The 25,685-nt window shown below is 42.1% G+C and overlaps 2 protein-coding genes across 32 annotated transcripts in view; one reads left to right on the top strand and one right to left on the bottom strand.

Annotated features, from left to right (window-relative positions):
* Positions 1–1,658: 1,658 nt before the first annotated feature.
* LOC110524055 (acyl-coenzyme A thioesterase 11) lies at positions 1,659–21,152 on the bottom strand. 26 transcript variants are annotated; one of them, XM_090235217.1, is made up of 11 exons: positions 17,574–17,889; positions 15,531–15,600; positions 15,319–15,379; positions 14,494–14,623; positions 12,707–12,844; positions 10,290–10,345; positions 9,934–10,010; positions 9,287–9,417; positions 3,440–3,503; positions 3,066–3,157; positions 1,659–2,806 (listed from the first exon to the last, which is right to left on the bottom strand). In XM_090235217.1, the coding sequence occupies exons 5-11, from the start codon at positions 12,841–12,843 to the stop codon at positions 2,686–2,688; spliced, it is 678 nt and encodes a 225-aa protein (XP_090091343.1). In that variant the 5' UTR covers position 12,844; positions 14,494–14,623; positions 15,319–15,379; positions 15,531–15,600; positions 17,574–17,889; the 3' UTR covers positions 1,659–2,685. The 26 variants fall into 26 exon arrangements, 14 of the variants coding, with proteins under 14 accessions (XP_090091343.1, XP_090091344.1, XP_090091346.1 ...); XR_016496161.1 differs by lacking the exon at positions 9,287–9,417; XM_090235218.1 differs by lacking the exon at positions 3,440–3,503 and having other exon boundaries at positions 9,283–9,417.
* LOC110524054 (single-stranded DNA-binding protein 3) overlaps positions 20,015–25,685 on the top strand; it is a 34,265-nt gene continuing 28,594 nt past the window's right edge. For 3 of the 6 annotated variants that reach the window (XM_090235214.1, XM_036977851.2, XM_036977850.2), the window contains exons 1-4: positions 20,580–20,776; positions 21,489–21,561; positions 21,705–21,766; positions 21,858–21,942. In XM_090235214.1, the coding sequence (XP_090091340.1) occupies positions 20,721–20,776; positions 21,489–21,561; positions 21,705–21,766; positions 21,858–21,942 (276 nt within the window). In that variant the 5' untranslated portion in view covers positions 20,580–20,720. Of the gene's footprint in view, positions 20,777–21,488; positions 21,562–21,704; positions 21,767–21,857; positions 21,943–25,685 lie in introns of all 6 variants that reach the window. The other 3 variants (XM_036977849.2, XM_036977848.2, XM_090235215.1) reach the window with 2 other exon arrangements.

Here is a 25,685-nt window from a genome sequence, read left to right as displayed (position 1 = left end):
GTATCAGGGTGGGTGGAGAAGAGGTTGGGGACTGTTAAATCGTGATGATTGTGTGTGTGTTGTGTGTTTTTTGTCCAGACGGAGCAGGCACCACGTGCCTCGGGACAAAACCTGTGACTTGCTTTGCTTTCCGGATCAGGCCACCATTGAAGGGAGTGGTAACTCGAATGATGTTAAGTGTTGAGGAGGACCAACTGAAATGGAAGATTCCCAGTGTCTGTGATGCCCGCCGTTTGGAGCGACGCAGACCTGGTGTAGAGCGTGGTGAAACAGAGAAGGCGCTGTCTGTCCTGCTGAGTTCTGATGCCGTCTTTACCCGACAAAGTCAAGTTAGCATGTGTCAGTTATCCCGTGAGAGCTTTTGTCCCAAACCCATTACAGTTTGCCAAGCTCATGCTTATGTTGCAGCAGGGCGTTAGGAGGGAGATTCATAGAAGTGATAAGTGTACGGGAGGGCATGAGACAAAGGAATGTGTAGTAACGGTAGAAAAAAGTGTGAACTGTACTGTCTCTATCTTTTGTGTATGTGATTGTTTAACATAGTGATCCATTTATATTCTGTATCGTACTATAACATTTCTGAGTCATGACTAATATCTTGCTCTCTTAAACGTTTTGTCCCAAATGACACCTTATTCACTATAGTTCCATACAAGCCTCATTGGGCTCTGGTCATGAGACACAGCCTTTGAGTTTTACGGATGCTTTGGATGTGTCAGACTTCTACCCCTTTTTTTAAAGGAGTTTTACATTATGTGGAACAACATGTGTGTTAAATGTGTGAAACAACATGTGTGTGACGTGTGGAACACTTGTTCCACATTTTGCAGATCATGAAATGTGAGCATGATGCATTCTAGCTCTGGTCCAGGGCATTAGTACACGTTCCTCCACTAGTGTTCATGAGGTACACTAGTGGTGGAACGAGCACTAACGCCCTGGACCAGAGCTAGATGTTTTCCATCTGTCTTTTCCAATGCCTGGCGTAGTGTTCTAGGACAGCCTGAGATGACTCCAGCTTCTCCATGATAACAACATGGGGACTAGGAAGAACATTGAGGATCTGTCAGGCCGTCCTAACCTCACAGCGTTGACCCTCTACGACAAAGCCCCCTGTGCTTAAAGGGTAAATACAGACACTGCATCGTCAACAGCATCTGGTTACTGAAGACCCTGGATAACTCTGTGATCGCTGACGAGGAAATCATTGAAAACTGGAAACTCATCAGAGGGATGCATTGAGGACAGGTACTGTATGGTCAACAGGTGGATTGTATCTGTTCTCTACCTCTAAATGTACCTTAATCTCATCATTGTCATTCAGAATGATTTCGAAACTCTTTATGAAGCCAACATAGATGCTTCACATGACATTTATAATCATAATGTATGAAATATGTTAAAACAGACTCTTCCCCCCCCCCCCACCACCTACATAGCATCGCAAGCTCACTGATAATTTGAGAGGCATCTATGAAGATCTTATAGTCGCTGCCTCTGGTACCCCCCCCGGTATCTATCCGCCATTGCAGCGCTTGTCAAGGGTTAAATGCCATGTACAGTTTTTTTTTTGGGGGGGGGGGGGTATTTATTTCTCTTTTATTCTGTTTATGAAACCACAAGGAGTAAGGAACAAGGGAGAGGTCAAACAAAAGGGGTCACTGGTCTATTGTGTTTATTGTTCGAGTGAAATAATGACTATTTATTCACCTCGTGGCGTCTACTCATGTTGAAATACCTGTTGTGAAGTAAAGTGTATTTGGCTCATTCTGAGATTAGACAGCGCACTAGTCTCCCAAATCAAAATCACAAATACAGTAGATGTATATCTCGACTACATGATTCAAAAGGCAAATGGTGGATTAAGAATGTGATTTAAGGAGGTAGAAAATAGCCTATTGTAAAACAAATTGCATGTAAATACTCCTACTTGAACTAGTCTGCTTTTTTATCCACAGTTCGGTAGCAAGAGACAAGACAAAAACATGTACAAACATGTCAGACTCAACTGCATAGCAAACCAGTTTGCATACTTCTCCTGTTCATAGGGCTACTAACTGTTTAATGTCCAGATAATAACAATACTTGTGTTTAGTTAGGTCTTAAGTATTGCACGTAATATCAAAAGATGAGTTCGATATAATATTATACAAATGGACGTTCACCAGCTGACAGTCTTGAGAGATAAGAGTAACCTGTAGTGTGGAAATGTACTCTGGTCTGGAAGATCATGATGTAACATCAAAGAAAGTAACAAACATTAGTAATCACAAAACTAGTCCCACATTTGAAAATCCCACATTTTAGAAATGCAAAAGTACAGATTTCCTTGGCAGTTGGGGTCGGGGAATATCCCAGAACTGGCGTTCTCAGGTCTCCCAATGATAAGAGTTAGGCTGTTCCTCAGTACAGAATGGGTGAAAAGGGAACTAGCTATCCTGGTCCTTTCCAAGTGCACATATTGGTAGGGGTGCAGGGCAGCAGGACGGTGTCATTCAGTAACAAGGCAGAAGGGTGCTGGGTGATACCATCTTTCACAGGCCAGAGTGGTGCAAGGCGGCCAGGAGAATGGTATCATTCTATCATAGGTCAAAGGGGCAGCGCTTCCAGGACTGTACCATGTGTGACAGGACAGAGGGGATCAGGATGATACCATTTCGTCACAGGTCAGAAGGGGCAGGGTGGCTAGGCTGTCTCTGTTCTCCTCTCGGTACTTGCTGCAGGAGTGAAAGGTGGAAGAAAGGCCTGCGATGTCATTGGAGATATAATGGAGGACTCCCGGTGTGGCCTGGTTGTAGTAGAAGATCTGAGGCAAAATACACAGAGACAATGAGATCAGTGGTCCATATAGATTTCCACATTCTCAGCTTATAGAATAAGGGTGAATACACAGTGTGAAGAAAAGAAGCACAGTTAGCCTGGTCCTAGATCTATTTGTACTGTCTTGTCAACTACGGCCATTGTCATGTTTGGCATGTGAACGACCAAAGTAGGCTTTACAGCACAAACAGATATTGGACCAGGCTAGCTTTTCGCTGAGTTAACAAAGAGCCCCATTGGCCCACCCTGAGTCGGACTCCTCGCATATACTGAAGCCTGCACAGAGAACTTCTCCCCGGGTGTATTCCTTAGTGGCAGGGCAATCAGGTATGGGTCCCTAAGAGAGACAGAAGAGGAAGATTGTACCATTAAAAACGTGACACGGAAATGAAATCTGGAAGGTGTAGGTGCACTGTGGGATGCAGTCAAGCAACATTTGGGGGTACAACCAAATCTGGGTCAGTTAGGGTGCAGTGAGAGAACAGAAAAATAAATGCAGTGCCATTGGACATTCGTAAGGATTATGGAAGCATTGGGGAACAGTGACCAAGCAACACCAACAAAAAAGCATACTGGTGATTACGGGAATTAAGTCCTGTCCCTTTCCCCCCTTACTGACACACGGAGTGGCCACACGGTTGAATGGTGTCATTCTCTCTGCCGGGACGATCACATCACATTGTCTACATTGGACAAAAGGGACAAGTGGATAAAGACTGGTTATGACTACTTGTGACCGTGTTATAACTAGTTGTAAATAACTGTTGTGACCAATGAATGTATATATGAATGGACAAAGCCATCGATCACGTGACACCATTCATTCCTATGTGAAGCCTCAACAGTGCAATGAAGCAAAATGAAGTCGGTTAAGATGATGTTTCATGGAGAAACTCATTACTCACTGAGTAGCTCAAATTGAAGGCTGCCATTAGCAGGGTGCCAAATTATCCTTAGAGCTCTTGTGTGCCATTTTAGAATAATCTGTTCAAGGACATACATCTGATGTATTAGAGGCAAATATAGTTTTTTTTACATGAATATTGCCATTTTTCCATTCCCTATAAAGGGGGATCCTGTTTTCTGCAGTACTGTGATGGGCCTTGAACTTCCGATTATGATTATTAGAAAGCAAATTACGGACTCCTCTTTAAATCTGCGTATTCCTTCAAAGCTCAGTTGTCCTGAGTCTGCACAACTCTGCCAGGACCTAGGATTAAGAGAGACGCTCAAGTGTTTTAGTACTATATCTCTTGACACAATGATGAAAATAATCATGGCCTCTAAACCTTCAAGCTGCATACTGGACCCTATTCCAACTAAACTACTGAAAGAGCTGCTTCCTGTGCTTGGCCCTCCTATGTTGAACATAATAAACGGCTCTCTATCCACCGGATGTGTACCAAACTCACTAAAAGTGGCAGTAATAAAGCCTCTCTTGAAAAAGCCAAACCTTGACCCAGAAAATATAAAAAACTATCGGCCTATATCGAGTCTTCCATTCCTCTCAAAATTTTTAGAAAAGGCTGTTGCGCAGCAACTCACTGCCTTCCTGAAGACAAACAATGTATACGAAATGCTTCAGTCTGGTTTTAGACCCCATCATAGCACTGAGACGGCACTTGTGAAGGTGGTAAATGACATTTTAATGGCATCGGACCGAGGCTCTGCATCTGTCCTCGTGCTCCTAGACCTTAGTGCTGCTTTTGATACCATCGATCACCACATTATTTTGGAGAGATTGGAAACCCAAATTGGTCTACACGGACAAGTTCTGGCCTGGTTTAGATCTTATCTGTCGGGAAGATATCAGTTTGTCTCTGTGAATGGTTTGTCCTCTGACAAATCAACTGTAAATTTCGGTGTTCCTCAAGGTTCCGTTTTAGGACCACTATTGTTTTCACTATATATATATATTTTACCTCTTGGGGATGTTATTCGAAAACATAATGTTAACTTTCACTGCTATGCGGATGGCACACAGCTGTACATTTCAATGAAACATGGTGAAGCCCCAAAATTGCCCTTGCTTTCAGACATAAGGAAGTGGATGGCTGCAAACTTTCTACTTTTAAACTCGGACAAAACAGAGATGCTTGTTCTAGGTCCCAAGAAACAAAGAGATCTTCTGTTGAATCTGACAATTAATCTTAATGGTTGTACAGTCGTCTCAAATAAAACTGTGAAGGACCTCGGCGTTACTCTGGACCCTGATCTCTCTTTTGAAGAACATATCAAGACCATTTCAAGGACAGCTTTTTTCCATCTACGTAACATTGCAAAAATCAGAAACTTTCTGTCCAAAAATGATGCAGAAAAATTAATCCATGCTTTTGTCACTTCTAGGTTAGACTACTGCAATGTTCTACTTTCCGGCTACCCGGATAAAGCACTAAATAAACTTCAGTTAGTGCTAAATACGGCTGCTAGAATCCTGACTAGAACCAAACAATTTGATCATATTACTCCAGTGCTAGCCTATCTACACTGGCTTCCTGTCAAAGCAAGGGCTGATTTCAAGGTTTTACTGCTAACCTACAAAGCATTACATGGGCTTGCTCCTACCTATCTCTCTGATTTGGTCCTGCCGTACATACCTACACATACGCTACGGTCACAAGATGCAGGCCTCCTAATTGTCCCTAGAATTTCTAAGCAAACAGCTGGAGGCAGGGCTTTCTCCTATAGAGCTCCATTTTTATGGAACGGTCTGCCTACCCATGTCAGAGACGCAAACTCGGTGTCAACCTTTAAGTCTTTACTGAAGACTTATCTCTTCAGTGGGTCATATGATCGAGTGTAGTCTGGCCCAGGAGTGGGAAGGTGAACGGAAAGGCTCTGGAGCAACGAACCGCCCTTGCTGTCTCTGCCTGGCCAGTTCCCCTCTTTCCACTGGGATGCTCTGCCTCTAACCCTATTACAGGGGCTGAGTCACTGGCTTACTGGGGCTCTCTCATGCCGTCCCTGGAGGGGGTGCGTCACCTGAGTGGGTTGATTCACTGATGTGGTCATCCTGTCTGGGTTGGCGCCCCCTTGGTTTTGCCGTGGCGGAGGTCTTTGTGGGCTATACTCAGCCTTGTCTCAGGATGGTAAGTTGATGGTTGAAGATATCCCTCTAGTGGTGTGGGGGCTGTGTTTTGGCAAAGTGGGTGGGGTTATATCCTTCCTGTTTGGCCCTGTCCGGGGGTGTCCTCGGATGGGGCCACAGTGTCTCCTGACCCCTCCTGTCTCAGCCTCCAGTATTTATGCTGCAGTAGTTTATGTCGGGGGGCTAGGGTCAGTTTGTTATATCTGGAGTACTTCTCCTGTCCTATTCGGTGTCCTGTGTGAATCTAAGTGTGCGTTCTCTAATTCTCTCCTTCTCTCTTTCTTTCTCTCTCTCGGAGGACCTGAGCCCTAGGACCATGCCCCAGGACTACCTGACATGATGACTCCTTGCTGTCCCCAGTCCACCTGACCATGCTGCTGCTCCAGTTTCAACTGTTCTGCCTTATTATTATTCGACCATGCTGGTCATTTATGAACATTTGAACATCTTGGCCATGTTCTGTTATAATCTCCACCCGGCACAGCCAGAAGAGGACTGGCCACCCCACATAGGAAGAAACCTAGAGAGGAACCAGGCTAGGTTTTGGCCTTTCTAGAGAGTTTTTCCTAGCCACCGTGCTTCTACACCTGCATTGCTTGCTGTTTGGGGTTTTAGGCTGGGTTTCTGTACAGCACTTTGAGATATCAGCTGATGTACGAAGGGCTATATAAATACATTTGATTTGATTTGATTTGATTCAATGAGAGGGGCAGTCGTTCTCCCGTGGTTGTGACTAGCTGTGTTTACTTAAAGTAACGCGTTAGAGTACTCAAATTAAAGAGTAACTTAACACGTTTAGTTTTTCAATTTAAGGAATGAGTTAATTCAAATAAGCAAATCGTTACTTTGAAATATTATTTCCCTTTTTTCTTTCCCCTAAGTTTACGCTCTTCCTGTTTCTACAAGAACGTTGTGGTGGGAAGCTAGCTAGCAATATGGCAGACACAACAGGCGTGGAAGTATTCACAGTATGTTGAATTGGAAGAAGAAAATAAGAAAAACACATCAAATGCAAACTGCCTTTCAACTGCGAAGAACTTAACTTCAAATATCAAGAAGCACCTTCAGGCCAAGCAAGACTGGTGGAGAAAGACCCACGCCTGCCGATTGCCATTGATGCTGAGGATGACGGTGCTTCTGCTCCAAAACAGCAAAAGCTAGATTTCTGTTCGGCTAAACCTGGAACTTGAAATTGCATGCGTTTGATGATTGTAATTATTGTAATTCCTTTGATTGCATGCCATTTGTTTTAATGCAACCAGGTTTTATCTGACAGAAGGCATTTGTGGTCAACAGTTTAATGCGTAGGTTTATTATAATTTTCATGTCAAAATTTAAAGTCAGGCTTGTTGTGACTTAATAGCCTGTATTAATTGGCTTTAATGTGTATATTTCATTTCATAAAGCTGCCTAAATGTTGGTTTGGATTTATGGACAATGTTCCTTTGATTCGTTGGATTTATCAAGATGGAATTCTGTTGTGATGCAGCACTTTTGTTTTGCATTCATCATACATTTTGATAGTTTAATGTGGAATTTTGTTAGAACACTTGGACATAAGCTATTATTTATAAATTTTTATTATTTATACATTGTGCGTGTGTATATATATATTTCTCCTCCATCACACATTTTTATGTGGAACAGTTCCATTTCAATATAGGCTACTGAACTATAAATGTACAATAATGCAATTTCAAAAATACTTTGTTTATTGCAAAATACACAGTTCAATTTACTAAAACAACTGTAACAACTAGGCTATTAGGAAATATGACAGAGATCTCGGTCTTGAGCTACTCTACATGCTGACTAGACTGGGCACACACTTGCGTCCACCATCGCGTGCATGTTGATTTTGTCCATCCACACCAGAAGCCATCTGGACACGCAGGTTGAAATATCAAAACGAACTCTGAACCAACTATATTGATTTGGGGACAGGTCGAAACACATGAAACATTAATGGACATTTAGCTAGCTAGCTTGTTGTTGCTAGATAATTTGGAAATTGCTCCCAAGGATGAGCCAGACTTGTGGAGATCTACAATTTGTTTTCTGAGGTTTTGGCTGATTTCTTTTGATTTTCCCATGATGTCAAGCAAAGAGGAGTTTGAAGGTAGGCCTTGAAATACATCCACAGGTACACCTCCAATTGACTCAAATTAGGTCAATTAGCCTATCAGAAGCTTCTAAAGTCATGACATCATTTTCTGGAATTTTACAAGCTGTTTAAAGGCACAGTCAACTTAATGTCTGTAAACGTCTGACCCACTGGAATTGTAATACAGTGAATTATAAGTGAAATAGTCTGTCTGTAAACAATTGTTGGAAAAAATGACTTGTCATGCACAAAGTACATGTCCTAACCGACTTGCCAAAACTATAGTTTGTTAACAAGAAATGTGTGGAGTGATTGAAAAACAAGTTTTAATGACTCCAACCTAAGATTATGTAAACTTCAACTGTACATGTACATATTCCCATTCACCCCTTTAGATTTGTGTGTATTAGGTAGTTGTTGGGGAATTGTTAGATTACTGCAATGTTGGAACTAGAAGGACAAGCATTTCACTACACTCGCATTAACATCTGCTAACCATGTGTATGTGACAAATAAAATTAGATTTGATTTAGATTTAAAGACAGGTGTGCCAAGCTTATAGCGTCATACCCAAGAAGACTCGAGGCTGTAATCGCTGCCAAAGGTGCTTCAACAAAGTACTGAGTAAAGGGTATGAATACTTATGTAAAGGTTACATAAGTTTTTAAAAGTTTTTTTTATACATTTGCTAAATTTCTAAAAAACAGTTTTTGCTTTGTCCTTATGGGATATTGTGTGTAGATTGATGATGGGAAAAAACAATTTAATCAATTTTAGAATAAGACTGTAACATAACAAAATGTGGAAAAAGTGAAGGGGTCCGAATACTTTCTGAATGCACTGTATGTGTACATTTATTTTGCAACTCTCCCGCACACAATGCAGCCAGCATGTTAGATGGTTAAGCGGATTGTTCCACTTTGAATATCCCTCAAGTGCTAAGTAGACAAGCCATTCTCTACTGGGCATAACAATGACCAACACGCGCAGGGCATTTTCAGAGGGTTTTCTGTTTTTGGTAAATCAAAAGTAATGTAACGACTAAGAAGTTACTTTCCACAGTAAGTAACAGTGTAACGTAACAACGTACTTTTCATGGCAGTAACATTGTAACCTAACAAGTTACTTTTGAAAGTAACGTTCCCAAACACTGGTTATGACTAGCTGGGATTTTGTTGTTACTAGCTCTAACTAGTTACTACTTGTATCCGTGTTATGACTAGTGGTGACTGTTGTGGCTACAGTCGTTGTGAATAGATGTGACTGTTACCCACGGGTAATGCCTGTCCCACTCATGTCTCCTGCGCAGGTCTGAGAGCAGATGGAAGGCCTGTTCAGCGGGGACGTTGACATGAGTCTCTACCTTAAAACAAAGCATTTGGTTCTCCAGAGTGTGCAGACTGACCTGGGAACAGATCAGGAAGGAGGGGGTTAAACCATGGAAATTACTATAGTTCTATTCATATACTGCTAGATCATTAAATCATTGACATTTAGTGCAAGTGGAAATGTTATACGTAGCTCCTTTAAGAACGCAGTTGACTTGTTCCACATTGCTTCCATCCAACCTAATCTGAATTCGAAAACACTCACTATGACTGTGCATTTTCAGCTGGCCATCGAAAGTCATAATTGGATTAGCCGGTAGGGAGGAGAGGGGAGAGTTAGCAGGAAACAAACAATCCTATGAGCTTATTCTAATTTAGTTGAATAACGTTTCTAACGATTGATGCCTTTATGGTTAACTGTTCCACAAACGAGACGTACCTTGTTTTTCCTCAGAGCTCAACATTCAGTTGCATGGAGCAGCCATTATTTTCAGTGCAGACACATTGTTGTAGCTGAGATACAGCTGAGAAAGAAACCGGTTTGGATTCTTCCGTGTAAGTGTGTGTGTATATGTGTGTGTGCTTTGTCTTACCTGGTTGCTGATGTCCCAGGGTACAGACAGAGGCACCTCCGTTTGATTGCAGGAGATAATAATATATAATGTACTTCCTGTAAACATATAGTGATCTCATAACAGACGGGATTGCAACTTGAGTTTTCATAAAACTGGTCAAATGGAAAGACACACGGCACAACTATGGTTTAACGCTTACCCTAACTCTAACCATAAACCTAACCCTGCCGTAACCATAGCAAGTGGTTGCAACAGTTGATAGTTTGTCGATAGTGTGAGCATCTGTAGATCATCTCTAAGGGACTGTCCAAATGAAGTGTGACCGGGAATAGCACAGTGATGATTTTGCCTCCCCTCTTCCCTCCCCTCCTCACCTGTCCAGTCGGATTTTCTTCCTAGCGATAGCCTTCTTGTAGTGTCTTTCCCCATCCTGAGAATAAAATAAAGAAGTGAATTTGGGACCTGGCTTTACAAATGTGATTTCCACCTTGCCATAGAGAATGAACATGTCCGGATGAGACAGACCGCTTCTCTGAGCCAGGCAAATTCATGCATCAGCATTCCTTATTATGGATACATCCAAATAAATGGCATTAGAAACAAAAGTAAAACAAATTAATATACACATAGCTTGCTGTCATTTCAGCTGCTCAATGTGATTGTGTTAGCTTTAGTTGTCTAGCTAGCAAAGGAAAAGTGCCAGCCTGCATAGCAACCTTTTTCGCTTAGAATGGACGATGACCGTCCACTTGACCTAGCAATCATGCCAATAGAAGGGACGACCAGTCCGCTTGGCTAGCAACCTCAGAAATAGAACAAACAACTGGGTTTTGTCCAGACTATATCGTCTGGTGGAAGGATGAAATAAAAAATAATTGACTCATTAAAATAACATTTAATGAAAGTCGTTAATAATTTGACGTTAATAATTTTTTTAATACAGTTGAAGTCGGAAGTTTACAGCTTTGCCTCCTTGTTCGCACACACTTTTTCAGTTCTGCCCACAAATGTTCTATTGGATTGAGGTCAGGGCTTTGTGATGGCCAATCCAATACCTTGACTTTGTTGTCCTTAAGCCATCTTGCCACAACGTTGGAAGTATGCTTGGGGTCATTGTTCATTTGGAAGACCCGTTTGCGACCAAGTTTTAACTTCCTGACTGTCTTGAGATGTTGCTTCAATATATCCACATGATTTTCCTGCCTCATGATGCCATATATTTTGTGAAGTGCACCAGTCCCTCCTGCAGCAAAGCACCCCCACAACATGATGCTGCCATCCCCATGCTTCACGGTTGGGATGGTGTTCTTCGGCTTGCAAGCCTCCCCATTTTTCCTCCAAACATAACGATGGCCATTATGGCCAAACAGTTCTATTTTTGTTTCATCAGATCAGAGGACATTTCTCCAAAAAGTACGATCTTTGTCCCCAGTTACAAACCATAGTCTGGCTTTTTTTATGGCGGTTTTGGTGCAGTGGCTTCTTCCTTGCTGAACGGCCTTTCAGGTTATGTCGATATAGGACTCATTTTACTGTGGATATAGATACTTTTGTACCTGTTTCCTCCAGCATCTTCACAGGGTTCTTTGCTGTTGTTCTGGGATTGACTTGCACTTTTCGCTAAAGTATGTTCATCTTTAGGAGACAGAACAGGTCTCCTTCCTGAGCAGTATGACGGCTGCATGGTCCCATGGTGTTTATACTTGCGTAATATTGTTTGTACAGATGAACGTGGTACCTTCAGGCGTTTGGAAATTGCTCCCAAGGATGAACCAGACTTGGAGGTCGACAATTTGTTTCCTGAGGTCTTGGCTGATTTCTTTAGATTTTCCCATGATGTCAAGCAAAGAGGCACTGAGTTTGAAGGTAGGCCTTGAAATACATCCACAGGTACACCTCCAATTGACTCAAATGATGTCAATTAGCCTATCTAAAGGCATGACATAATTTTCTGGAATTTTCCAAGCTTTTTAAAGGCACAGTCAACTTAGTGTATGTAAACTTCTGATCCACTGGAATTGTGACAGTAAGTGAAATAATCTGTCTGTAAACAATTGTTGGAAAAATGACTTGTGTCATGCACAAAGTAGATGTCCTAACCGACTTGCCAAAACTATAGTTTGTTAGCAAGAAATTTGTGGAGTGGTTTAAAAACAAGTTTAAATGACTCCAACCTAAGTGTATGTAAACTTCCGACTTCAACTGTATGTTGCTAACCATTTGATAAAAGCAATAAGGTACTCGACCCATGAATTATGGTGAATAAGACACTCCTAAGGGTTATTTCCCTATTATAGCCCTTAGCCGTGTGTTATTCACTATTCTAAACTGGGTGGTTCGAGCCCTGAATGCTGTTTGGCTGACAGCCATGGTATATCAGACCATATACCATGGGTATGACAAAACATGTATTTTTACTGCTCTAATTACATTGGTACCAGGTTTATAATAGCAATAAGGCACCTTGGGGGTTTGTGATATATGGCCAATATACTACGGCTAAGGGCTGTGTCCAGCCATTCCGTGTTGCGTTGTGCCTAAGAACAGCCCTTGGCCGTGGTATATTGGCCATATACCAATCCTCCTCGGACCTTATTGCTTCATAATCCACTGGTTCTTGTGCCTTATTGCTTAATTTACCTCCATAAACACATACATGCACACTTTCTTGCACGTACACTACCTCTCTCTCAAACACAGACACGCATACTCGCACACCCCCCACACACACAAACTGTCTCTCTCCACAGGTACAGTAGCCTGTGCATCAGAGGTCATCTGTAGAACTCACCACCAGTTTGGGTCGTATCTGGGGCAACGTGCGTGGCTTTCTACCTTTGTCCAGCACCTCAAAAGGTCATAAAGGCGACGTTGATGTGCCGCAATGCACCCTGATAGGCCTCTGCACACACACCTACCTACCTCCATACTGAAACATAACACACAGAGGCACACACACACACCGACAAGCAAACACACATTGACAGGTTAAAAAGAATGAGACCAGTTTCCCATTTCTTGTTTGTTGTTAGTCCAGTAGCTATACTGAACAAAAATATAAATGTAACATGCAACAATTAACGATTTTACTGAGTTACAGTTCATATGAGGAAACAAGTCAATTGAAACCAAAGCATTAGGCCTTCATCTATGGATTTCACATGACTGGGAATACAGATATGCATTTGTTGGTTACAGATTTTTTTTTTAAGAAAATGGGCCTCACAATGGGCCTCAGGATCTCATTGTGGTATTTCTGTGCATTCAAATTGCCAATCGATAATCGCCTGCCCATATCATAACCCCACCGCCACCATGGGGCACTCTATTCACAATGTTGACATCAGAAAACCGCTCGCCCACACAACGCCATACACATGGTCTGCGGTTGTGATGCCGGTTGGATGTACTCCCAAATTCTCTAAAATGATGTTGGAGGTGGCTCATGGTAGAGATATGAACATTCAATTCTCTGTCAACAGCTCTGGTGGACATTCCTGCAGTCAGCATGCCAATTGCACGCTCCCTCAAAACTTTAGACAACTGTGGCATTATGTTTGGTGACAAAACTGCGTATTTTAGAAGCCTATTATTGTCCCCAGCACAAGGTGCACCTATGTAACGATCATGCTCTTTAATCAGCTACTTGATATGCCACACCTGTCAGGTGGATGAAGTATCTTGACAAAGGAGAATGCTCTAGTGAGCACAGGGATGTAAATAAATACATTTGTGCACACATTTTCTGAGAATTAAGCTTTGTGTGTATCGAACATTTTTGGGATCTTTTATTTCAGCTCATGAAACAGGGGACCAACACTTTACATGCTGCATTTACATTTTTGTTCAGTGTACTTTTCAGACTAATTCCTTCTCACTTGTTCTTGAAGGCATTATTAACAATGGCCTTCAGCACCAGCCGGTCACCAATGTGAGATGGAGCCCGAAAGGGGAACATGTCTATGGTCCTCAGGGTGGGGTGGGCGCTACACAGACGACTGGAGAATGGATGTGTGTGCGAAAGTGGGGAGAAAGGGGGAGAGAGAGAGCGAGAAAGAGGAACAGGGAAGGAGGGAGGAAGGGAGGGAGGGAGACTTAATCCATCTCACGTCTTCTACAGAGGCTCAACCCTGTTGTGGCCAATCTACTACAACTACATCCACATTTTGACACAATAAGAAACCTCAGTATCTCCATGAGTTCAGAAAGACGGGCAGGTCACAGATATAATAGGACTCAATGGGCTGCGATGGTGGCCACGTTCTCCATCCAGGCCATGATCTGGCCGGCCGACGGTGCCGACCTGGTGGTTGGCATGGGGCGGCAGCACCAGCGCCACGCTCTCTACCTGCGTCCGCTCGGCTGGCACTGGGTCCTTGTACTCCTGGCAACACAAGTACGCACACACACGCACGGGAGCGCAATGCAACTGCTCTGGACAACAGACTGTGGCATGGGTGTGACTACATTCGAGATAAGAGGGAAATTGGACGTTTAAAGCATTTTGTGACCTTCTTGTCCGGTCATGTAAGGAAAAAGTCCATGCCTTAGTTCCAACGCTTCCTGTTTGTACTGTACCTAGTTGAGCTGTGCTGCTGCTCAGTAGGTCTGTGATGATCTCAGCGGGGATCAGTCTCATCCTCCACCTCCGCTCTGCCGCGATGCTGTACTCCATCTGCTCTGCCTGCGTCCGTGGAATCACCTGCATCTGCACACGCACACACAGAGTGTTGGTGGGCGGTGTGTGTCCTCCTATTGGAGCATGACATGTTGATATGTCCAACACTGTCAAACTAAGATGGGTGCTTTCTCTCCCTTTTTCTCGCTCTTCAGGATGCAGATTAAGTAATTAGTGAAATAAACAGAAGATGCTACTGTAAAGAACACATGATCTAGACCAGTATCATCTATTGTGAAGCAGCAGTATGTATGCAAATATTGTTTTGTATACATTATTCATTATATCAAACCAACTATTCCATGGATTCACATTGAAGCTGCTTCAGTAGCAGGTTCATCCTGCCCAGATGTTCCACAGAGAGGTTTAAACAATCGTTTTTACCCACAGCCATGAGGCTTTTTAATGACTGTAATGGGTTAACGTTTATACCAGGTCTTTCTATTGGAAAATGTTGTCTGTTTTCCCCAGAGTAGCACTTGAATCAGACTATTATTTTAGGGACACTACGGTTGGTGCATGTGCCTTTGTCTTAATCTGTTCATGATATAATAAAAAAAATAATGTGTTGGTCATTGTTGCGTGTTCTGTCATTGTAAGTCATTGATGATGCATGCTGTGATAAAACAATTTCCCAAGTTGGGATTAATAAAGTAATACTCTATACTCGCTCTCCTTTGTACTACACAAAGATAATAATACAAAAAAAAGATGTCCCCACAAACCTTCATACTGGATGTGAAGGCTCCGTTGACTTTTGCTTTGATGTTGACAACCTGTCCGACTCTGCGTGCAAACAGACAGAAGCATTTATATAATCAACATTGGACAGTGGTTACTGTGTAAACGGAAGAATAGCAGGCCCTCCTTTCTGTGGCTGAGCAAAAGGCAGTATAAACATACTGAAAAGGTTTGTTTTAGGGACTGAAAGACTTACCCTATAGTGTGGTCAAAGTGGACGTCATCAACAGAGTTGGTAATACAGGGAGACCCTGCGTGTCTTTCAGCTGTGACAACATAGAAGAACATAGCTATTACATACTGGACAGCAGGGGCGCAAACTGTCACTGGGGACGGAGGAGACATGTCCCCTCCACATTCTGAAATTGTATTTTTGTCCCCCCCCCCCCCAGTTTTATCATTGGAATGTGATACAAATCGAGGCAACGGTGTGCTTTAGGACCATGCGGACGCCTCCGAGCATCAGGTAGGCTGTTTGGAGTGTTTATCCGACTGGATCATTTTTAAAATAATAATTATTATGTTCCCCCCCACTTCTAAAACCAGAGTTGTGCCCCTGCTGGACAGTATAAATCCCCTGTGGGGCTAACACCACTCCATGGCTGTTGATCTAAATCCACGTCTTGGAGGGCTCCAGTCAGTCAGTCTGCATCCCAAATGGCAACTTAGTCTATATATAGTGGTTTTCTTCCATTTGGTGCCTAATGAACACAACCCAGGTCTAGAGGGACCACTTTATCTTTAGAGGTCATACTATGTCAGAGGTCATAGCTCACCAGACAGACAGGCTGTGGAGTCCATCCACTTGAGCAGCTGGCCTACACTGACCAGTCTTGATCTAGTGCAGTGGTATTCACACTTTTTCAGCAGAGACCCCATTTTTATGCCAGAATTTCTTGCAACCCCACCCACCCCAATGACACAATTTTAAAAATGTATATTTTTACATCAACAAAACCTTAAATTCATTACATTTGAGTGTATCTTATCAAAATGAAAAGAAACCAATAAATATAGTTAATCAAACCATTTTTCTAATTATTTTTCTCAAAAATGTTTGTATATCGTCCCATATGTACTTTCGCGATCCCACTGCGATTTGGTCACGGATCATAATACAACATGGCATTGACCCCAGGCTCAATTGTTACCCGAGATTTAGCTGTTTGGTGGACGAGATTATATATTATAACGTTTCCTCATCATACAGGTGCTCCTAGAATAGTTTTAAAACACAAACAAGGAATATTGTAGTTGTATCAAGCTCTTTGAATATATTATTTAATTATGCAAAGGTCTTAAGAGCACCACATTCATCACATTCGTGGAAATCCTAATATATCATGACTAGGTATGAGTAAAACAGAACAGAACAGTTTTTTTCCTGTCTGAAAACAATTTGGCTCTCAGCAGGATTTGGCTTTGATCTGTCTAAAACAATGCTCGATGTGAACAAGAGGCAATTCCCACCCTAAACTACTGTGTTTACACAATGGGTCTCATCCAAATTTCAAAAATAGTTTCTGAAGGAGTCACATTTCTCAATGAAACAAATAACTAAATAATTTATTGCTGTTTTTTACAGTTCAATTCGCTCAAGCAGCGCAGTAATTTTGGACCAGAGCCACTGCGCCAACAAAAGTTATTGTGCTTCACAAAACAAGATGCTTTACTGGGGAGTAATCTGCAGCTCAGTTTGTCCTCTGACATATGTTTAACACCATTATTTCTTCCTCGAAGAACAGTGAGAAATACTGTATAATATCGTTTTGGATTGGAATCTGTTCCACACATTAGTTCCAAAGAAAATCAGTATTTATGTTCTGGATAAAACAGTCAATTTAAAGACTGTATCCATCACGGCTAAGAAGGATATAATTGTCATAGGGCCATTTGGCATAAAGTTATCAACTGTCTGTTCCAGCTCTCATGGAATGGTTACCTGTCTCGCGCTCACCGGACATGGCGACATAGACATGACCTCGAATAACTGGATTGGTCCCGTTATCAATCTCGTTATTCGATTATCCGGTTATCATCCCACACTCATGAGATAGGCTATAGGCTATTAGCGTGGTGAAACTACCGAGGGAGTAGAAAACTGTAGGTATATATCCACACAACAAAAAGTCTCAAGTCTGTCTGCAGAGTAATTTGACAGAGCAGACTAAAAACAAAGATTAGGCAATCGCTTATGAAACGTTTTACATTATTTCCCAAGACACAAAAAATGACTTACCCAAACTGAAATGATATGCAGACGATCCGGTCACATTTGCTTGAATGAATGTGCACAACAAAACGTACGTAGAGGCAGTCTCACGGAGAAAAGTTCGCACACCAGACACCACCCCCTCTCTGCCCATTCCTCGGACGCAACAGTGTGGTGTCGCGGCTAAACAGATCACACGCCTCCTGTTGGTAGAGTTGCGTGACCAATTTAGTTTAAACTTTTTAAAGTGGAACTTTAAGATCAATACCACTTTATTGGCCTATTGCACATAGCGGCGGTTCTAGCTTGTATGGCTCCCCTCCCCTCTTCAACGCCCCCTGCCAACAAAAAAAAAGCACCATTCTGCACTAACTGTAATTTTTATTCAGACATTTGGAACAACACAAATAATTATAACATTTAAAACACATATACATATATATAAAAATATATATACAAAAATTAGTCACTTGAGCATCAATCCCCCAACACTGTCAACCAAGAGTCAAGACTAAACCAATTCACCTTGGTGGTGTGCAGACTGGTTTTATATTATTCTTAACGATTTCGCACAAACCAGAAAAAATGCAACAATATGTCTGTGAAACTATATATTCACAGTATTATGAATGAATTGTGGTATATTTGGTAGCATTTCGTAGTGTTGCATTAGTACTGTACAAAGTTAGAGATGCGCTATTTGATAGATTCCCCCGCTCCCCCTACCTCGGGCTTCCAGTGGGGAGACCTGAGGTCAACCTACCCCCCCCCCCCCCCCTTCCGCTTTTAACTCAACCTCTCCGAAAGACACACATACATACATACACATACTATATAATGCTCTCGCATTTATTGGAAAAAGTCCATGAAAGGCATGACCCAGCGCCCCTGCGGAAATAGAGAAAGTACATTGCCACCTGTGCCATAGGTCCAGACCTATTGGCAGTGTCCAAGTGAGGTAACAATATTCCTCCACTCTCCTGAAGTGTTCCATTTACAAACCCCAATGTGAACAGGGGACACTTCCATCAAAAGCCTTAGGCCTAGGCCCTATTTAAATGTACGTTTCAGCCATTTAGCAGATGTTCTCATCCAGAGCGATTTACAGGGGCAATTAGGGTTAAGTGCCTTGCTCAAGGGAACATAGACTGTTTTTTCACAAAGTCGTCTCGGTGATTCAAACCAGCGACCTTTCGGTTGCTGGCCTACTAACAACAATGTAGCGAAAAGAGAGAAAACAACCAAAATGGGGGCTTCAAATCAAATCAAAGTGTATTTGTCACATGCGCCGAATACAACAGGTGTAGTAGACTTTACAGTGAAATGCTTACTTACAGGCTCTAACCAATAGTGCAAAAAAGGTGTTAGGTGAACAATAGATAAGTAAAGAAATAAAAACAACAGTGAAAAGACAGGCTATATACAGTAGCGAGGCTACATACAGACACCGACACTGGTTAGTCAGGCACACCGGTTAATCCAGATCCAATGACCCTCCACTGAACGAGCGAACGATCAACTGTGCCATAGGGGTTCAGACCTCTTGAGCTAGGCTGTGGTAGCATAGGCACACATGAATCATGCTTTTTTATTGGTTTAGTCTGTTTGGGAGGATATTAGGCCCTATACATAAAAATAAAAAAAATGAAATGTGGATATATCACTTTAATTACACAGATAGTAAATTCATTTTTGTTATTTGAGTTATTTGTCATCAATAGATATGCAATATAACTAATTTTATAAACTGGGTGGTTCCAGCCCTGAATGCTGATTGTCTAAAAGCAGTGGTATATTGTTAGAAGGTTATAAGTTACAGGTTACATTGTTTTATAGGTAATATTTACTGTAGGCCTAAAGCCATGTTCTTCATTGCAGAGTGAAACGAGCGCCGCACTATGGCAGGTTTGTCCTGTCACATTTTACCCCTATGAGTAATAGTCTACTGTCGGTTTCAAGTTCCCCCTATAAACCAACTGTGACCAGATAGACAGAATCCTGTGGGTTCTCATAGTGGAACATCGACTGCTTAGTTGAAATTCATTATCATATCTGAAGGCTACTGTAGGCCTATTTGATTTACATACCGCCAGGTAGGATGATACATGTATCACGTACAACTGAAAAATGTTTTTCAGCGACCTAGTTTGAGTCAAATCGGATTTAAACAAAATGAGAAGACATTAATACATTCTTAAATCATGTTGGGAAAATTATCAACTGCATATGAGCCTACAGTAGGCTATAACTTGCAAAATTCCCAATAGCAGAAGGCTAATGACAACACAAACGGTAGAAATGTGATCACAGGACATTCTAATTGCAACATTTGTGATAGACAGAGACGCGTGAAAGAGCGTGTAGAACAGTCAGCGGTTTTAAGGAACCCGTGAACTGATTCCATATCAACAACCAATAAGGTCTCTTTTTACTTTGAGTGTCCTTAAAGGGGAAGATGCTGTTACTTCAGTTCAGATCAAGCCGAGTCTCTTGAATGGTCAATTATACATATTCGACTAGATGGAAACAGGTGGTAGCCTAGGCCTATGATAAAAAAACACAATTTAATAACCTATTTATTAAATTAAGGGAATAAAACCTTTGTATTTCACAATAGTCTATGGCTATGATATTTTAACCATGGAAATGGAACAGGATATGGGTAAAAATACATAATGTGTTTTATTTGCTTATGTCCTATGGATAAGGTATACTGTGGATAAGGCTATAATAATAACAACTGACAATTTAATAAGTCATCATAGAGAGGGCTGAAACTGGAGTGTGCTGGTATCTAATGATTGTTGAAATGCTGAAACAATCGTCTAGAGATGATACCTCTCAATGTTGAAGATAGCTTGCCTTTTATTCTAACATTGCATGACAATAAACATTGAGATATGTAAAGTAGATTGCCTACTGTAACAACCACCTCCAATTGGCAACAAAAGGCATGACATAACTTTAGGGCAGGACTAGATGGAAGTACTGTACGCTCATTGGTGAAAAATAATCGCCAGTCAATTTAGCCCCATCCCTTCCCATTGACCAGGCTCGGTTGAGAAGTGCGGTTGGAGTGTGAGAGGGTCGCGGCCGAGGCTGACTGATGGTCTGACAGATGAAATAGCAAAAATACAGAAAGAGAAGACGGGCGTCCTCCTCCCTCAGAAAACCATGTTCCCTAAAGGCAAAGTGTCCGCTGTACCGTCGGATGGCCAAGCACGGGAAAAGTAAGTTTAAAACCTATGTCTTACCTAATGCAAATTGTTTCCCTCCTCGGGTGTGTGGTTTGCTGGACAGCTGAATTAAAGGAGCGAATTTCCTCATTCGAGGATGGAATTGAATGAACCGCCTTGTCTGCTCGCCATTCCTTCCTTCCTTACCCTGCCTTCGGCTTTATATTCTTCCTGGGCCTCATTACTGAACGTACATTGGTGTTTGTATTTGCAATTCAGCATCTAAGTATCTTTGCATTTTTTATTTTTTTTTTTTAAACGGAAAACGTGAAATGAGTAGCGTAAAAAAAATGTACTGTCCAATTTGGCTTTACGTCGTTTCTGTTGCATTAATTGATACACTTTTGCTTCCACCAGTGCTTCGGTTGCTACTTTGTTTCAGTTCGCGGCTATGAGGGCAGTCTCCAACACTCAATCTCTTTTATTTATAATAACGCGTTTTCTTGGTTACAGTGTTTCCGATTTGAAGTGTTTGGAAAAAGCCATTGTGCGAAAGGCCTTTTGGAGTCGGCGGTCCATGCAAACTACCGAAAAATGAATGTCTGTCGATCATGTACCCCTAAGTGCAATAAATATTAGTTGATTAGAGACACTCATTAGTCCTAATAGAGTCAAAGTAGGTTAGTTTAGAGTTGGCTAAACTGTGTAGCTCTAACACTTTTGTTGTATTGTTCAAACTGTTTATTTTTTAATAATTTGTTCACAGGTTAGCTTTATACGTCTATGAATATTTGTTACACATAGGAGCACAGAAGTCAGCACAGACCTTTTTATCAGAGGTGAGTGTCATACTACCAAACACGGTAGCATATTAACAAACATTTCCATATGAAGCCATTATTAATAAAATAATAATTATTAAGTAGGCCCTATTGTTCATGTTCTTTTTAAATATATATTTTTTTAATTCTCCACTTTCCAGATACGATGGGAAAAGAACATCACACTCGGGGAACCACCTGGGTTCCTACACTCTTGGTGGTGGTAAGTGTTACTTATGTCACTATTAACAATACACCAAGTTCTACCGTGTACAGTATTCTATTGCTTTATGACTTGTGTGTCTTGTCCTCAGTGTATTTTGGGACCTGTATTGTGCCGCACCAGAGAGAAGAGAGACATGTGACCACTCCAGTGAAGCGAAAGCCTTCCATGATTATGTGAGTTCTGCTCCTCATGAGACTTGCTGCTGCACATGTTGCTGGTGTTCTGCTCATGAGCCTGGGGCAGTATTTATAAAGGGTCTCAGAGTAGGAGTGTTGACCTGGGATCAGGTCCCCTCCTGAACATAATTGTTTTGAAGATGATCTAAAAGTGGAAACTGATCTTAGATTAGCACTCCTACTCCGAGACCCTTTATAAATACGGACCCTGGTTTCATTTGCACCTACTACATTTTCAAATGTAGAAAGAGATTGCACCCAGATGGGCCTCAGCCCAGTTTACGTAAAACATTTTAATTTTACATCCGTCCCTTTTTTGATGTTTTATGTAAGCCTGTCTTCCTTATTCCACCATCATACAGTTTTGATGCCATGTGTAGTGGCAATGGAGAGATGTTGTTCTGACTTGTTTCTACTCTTAATTTAAATGGACCCCCCACAAAAAAGTGGATTTGGACATGTTTTGGTGTGAAAATGTAAGTAGGGACCTTGCATCAACCTCATAGTGTGGATATTAATTGGGACATGTGCAGTAACATTTTGTTTCAATATTTTATTTATTTAAAAATTACATACCTTGAGCTTTTAAGAGTTTATTACAAAACATGTCAAAATAAAACTTAACACATTTTTGTGGGGGTGGCAGTTATTCCGGTGATTGGGGGGAAAAATGCCCGTTTTCTAAACATTTAAATTAATATCTAAAGTGTAAACTGTAGCCACTTATTTCCCTTTGCTTTTTTTTGTCAGCAACTGGACATTGTTTTTAGGGGGGCTAGTTACCCCATGTTAGCTTACACTTCTGCTTATAGATGTTTCCAATAATAAATGCTTATTTTTGATTAACATTTGTGAAGTGTGTCCTAATGAACACGATCCAGCTCTCCCTTTGTTGTGGCCAGTCACTGTTGCACAATGTTCAAAAGCAGAGATGGGTTCAGATTCTCAACTATCTTGAGGATGGCAGGGGCCAAGAGTTGTTATTTTAAACTCCAGATGAACCCGTCTCCATCTTGAGCTACATTGGGCTTTTTTCCCTGAGCTAACAGGATAGTAGTACTCTATTGGAACTGACATTTATGGAGCCAGTTACTTATTAAAGATTCTTCTGTTCAAATAGATAATTTTTCCCAAAACGGATGCACAATGCTTGTGGCCTATCACTAAACTCTGCTCTTGCATATTGACAATTTGCATATGGTCTTTACATGTTCAGAACACAGCATTTGGGGAAATGGCTTTAGGCATGAAGGAAGATGATCTCGTACAACTGCTGGTCCGGTCAGTCTGCCCCAGGATAGGCAGTCAGAAACCCCATTGGAAGCATCCAAATAACCATGGCTACATCCCAATTATCTCCTCTTCCTCCCAAAGGGTGTACTTGTTTACTTCCCTTTACTGATTTGAAAATAAATGACTGGTATAAGAAATTTGGTAGGAAGTGAACTACACTGCTCAAAAAAATAAAGGGAACACTTAATTAAACAACACAATGTAACTCCAAGTCAATCACACTTCTGTGAAATCAAACTGTCCACTTAGGAAGCAACACTGCTTGACAATAAAGTTCACATGCTGTTGTGCAAATGGAATAGACAACAGGTGGAAATTATAGGCATTTAGCAAGACACCCCCAATAAAGGAGTGGTTCTGCAGGTGGGGACCACAGACCACTTCTATGTTCCTATGCTTCTTGGCTGATGTTTTGGTCACTTGAATGCTGGCGGTGCTTTCACTCTAGTGGTAGCATGAGACGGAGTCTACAACCCACAGTTGTGGGTCAGGTAGTGCAGCTCATCCAGGATGGCACATCAATGCGAGCTGTGGCAAGAAGGTTTGCTGTGTCTGTCAGCGTCGTGTCCAGAGCATGGAGGCGCTACCAGGAGACAGGCCAGTACATCAGGAGATGTGGAGGAGGGCAACAACCCAGCAGCAGGACCGCTACCTCCGCCTTTGTGCAAGGAGGAGCAGGAGGAGCACTGCCAGAGCCCTGTAAAATGACCTCCAGCAGGCCACAAATGTGCATGTGTCTGGTCAAACAGACTCCATGAGGGCCTGATGTCCACAGGTGGGGTTGTGCTTACAGCCCAACACCGTGCAGGACGTTTGGCATTTGCCAGAGAACACCAAGATTGGCAAATTCGCCACAGGCGCCCTGTGCTCTTCACAGATGAAAGCAGGTTCACACTGAGCACATGTGACAGTCTGGAGACACCGTGGAGAATGTTCTGCTGCCTGCAACATCCTCCAGCATGACCGGTTTGGCGGTGGGTCAGTCATGGTGTGGGGTGGCATTTCTTTGGGGGGCCGCACAGCCCTCCATGTGCTCGCCAGAGGTAGCCTGACTGCCATTGGGTACCGAGATGAGATCCTCAGACCCCTTGTGAGACCATATTCTGATGTGGTTGGCCCTGGGTTCCTCCTAATGCAAGACAATACTAGACCTCATGTGGCTGGAGTGTGTCAGCAGTTCATGCAAGAGGAAGGCATTGATGCTATGGACTGGCCCGCCCGTTCCCCAGACCTGAATCCAATTGAGCACATCTGGGACATCATGTCTCACTCCATCTACCAACGCCACGTTGCACCACAGACTGTCCAGGAGTTGGCGGATGCTTTAGTCCAGGTCTGGGAGGAGATCCCTCAGGAGACCATCCGCTACCTCATCAGGAGCATGCCCAGGCATTGTAGGGAGGTCATACAGGCACGTGGAGGCCACGCACACTACAGAGCTTCATTTCGACTTGTTTTAAGAACATTACATCAAATTTAGATCAGCCTGTAGTGTGGTTTTCCACTTTAATTTTGAGTGTGACTCCAAATCCAGACCTCCATGGGTTGATACATTTGATTTCCAGTGATCATTTGTGTGTGATTTTGTCAGCACATTCAACTATGTAAAGAAAAAAAAGTATTTAATAAGAATATTTCATTCAGATCAAGGATGTGTTATTTTAGTGTTCCCTTTATTTTTTTGAGCAGTGTATTACTAGCCCGTGTCTCTCCCAAGCTCGTGCTGGAGACACACGCTACTTTTGTGTGAATGTTTAAACTAAATGTATACTGAAGAAATATATAAACACAACATGCAACAATTTCAAAATATTTTACTGAGTTACAGTTCATGTAAGGAATATGTCAATTGACATTAATTAGGCCCTAGTCTATGGATTTAACATTACTGGGCAAGAGCATAGCCATGGGTCAGCCTGGGAGGGCATAGACCCACCCACTAGGGAGCCAGGCCCACAAAGGGCTTTATTGTAGACAGAAATACTCCTCAGCACCCCGTTAGCCGGATGTGGAGGTCCTGGGCTGGCATCATTACACATGGTCTGCGGTTGTGAGGCCGGTTGGACATGCTGCCGAATTCTCTAAATTGACATTGAAGGCGGCTTATGGTAGAGATTCATATTCAATTATCTGTCAACATCTCTGGTGGACATTCCAGCAGTCAGCATGCCAATTCCATGCTCCCTCAGTTTGAGACATCTGATATTGTAGTGTGACAACTGCACATTTGAGTAGCCTTTTATTGTCCCCAGTATAAGGTGCACCTGTGTAATGATCATGCTATTGAATCAGTTTCTTGATATGCCACACCTGTCACTTGGATGGATAATCTTGGAAAAGGAGACATGCTCACGAACAGGGATGTAAAGAAATTTGTGCACAAAATTTGAGAGAAATGAGCTTTTTGTGTGAATGGAACATTTCTGGGATCTTTTTATTTCAGCTCA

This window comes from Oncorhynchus mykiss, chromosome 5, assembly GCF_057628025.1.
Source record: "Oncorhynchus mykiss isolate SJ-2025 chromosome 5, ASM5762802v1, whole genome shotgun sequence".
Taxonomy (NCBI): domain Eukaryota; kingdom Metazoa; phylum Chordata; class Actinopteri; order Salmoniformes; family Salmonidae; genus Oncorhynchus; species Oncorhynchus mykiss.
The sequence above is the reverse complement of the archived record's forward strand: the minus strand, read 5'-3'. Positions and strand labels throughout refer to the sequence as shown.

Coding starts and splice junctions, on each gene's coding strand:
- LOC110524055 (XM_090235216.1), bottom strand. CDS start 17,700: ATGGGCAGAGAGGGGGTGGTGTCTGGTGTGCGAACTTTTCTCCGTGAG. Junction 15,601..17,573: donor TGCATATCATTTCAGTTTGG/GTAAGTCATTTT, acceptor ATGTTGTCACAG/CTGAAAGACACGCAGGGTCT. Junction 14,624..15,318: donor CCTTCACATCCAGTATGAAG/GTTTGTGGGGAC, acceptor GTGCGTGTGCAG/ATGCAGGTGATTCCACGGAC.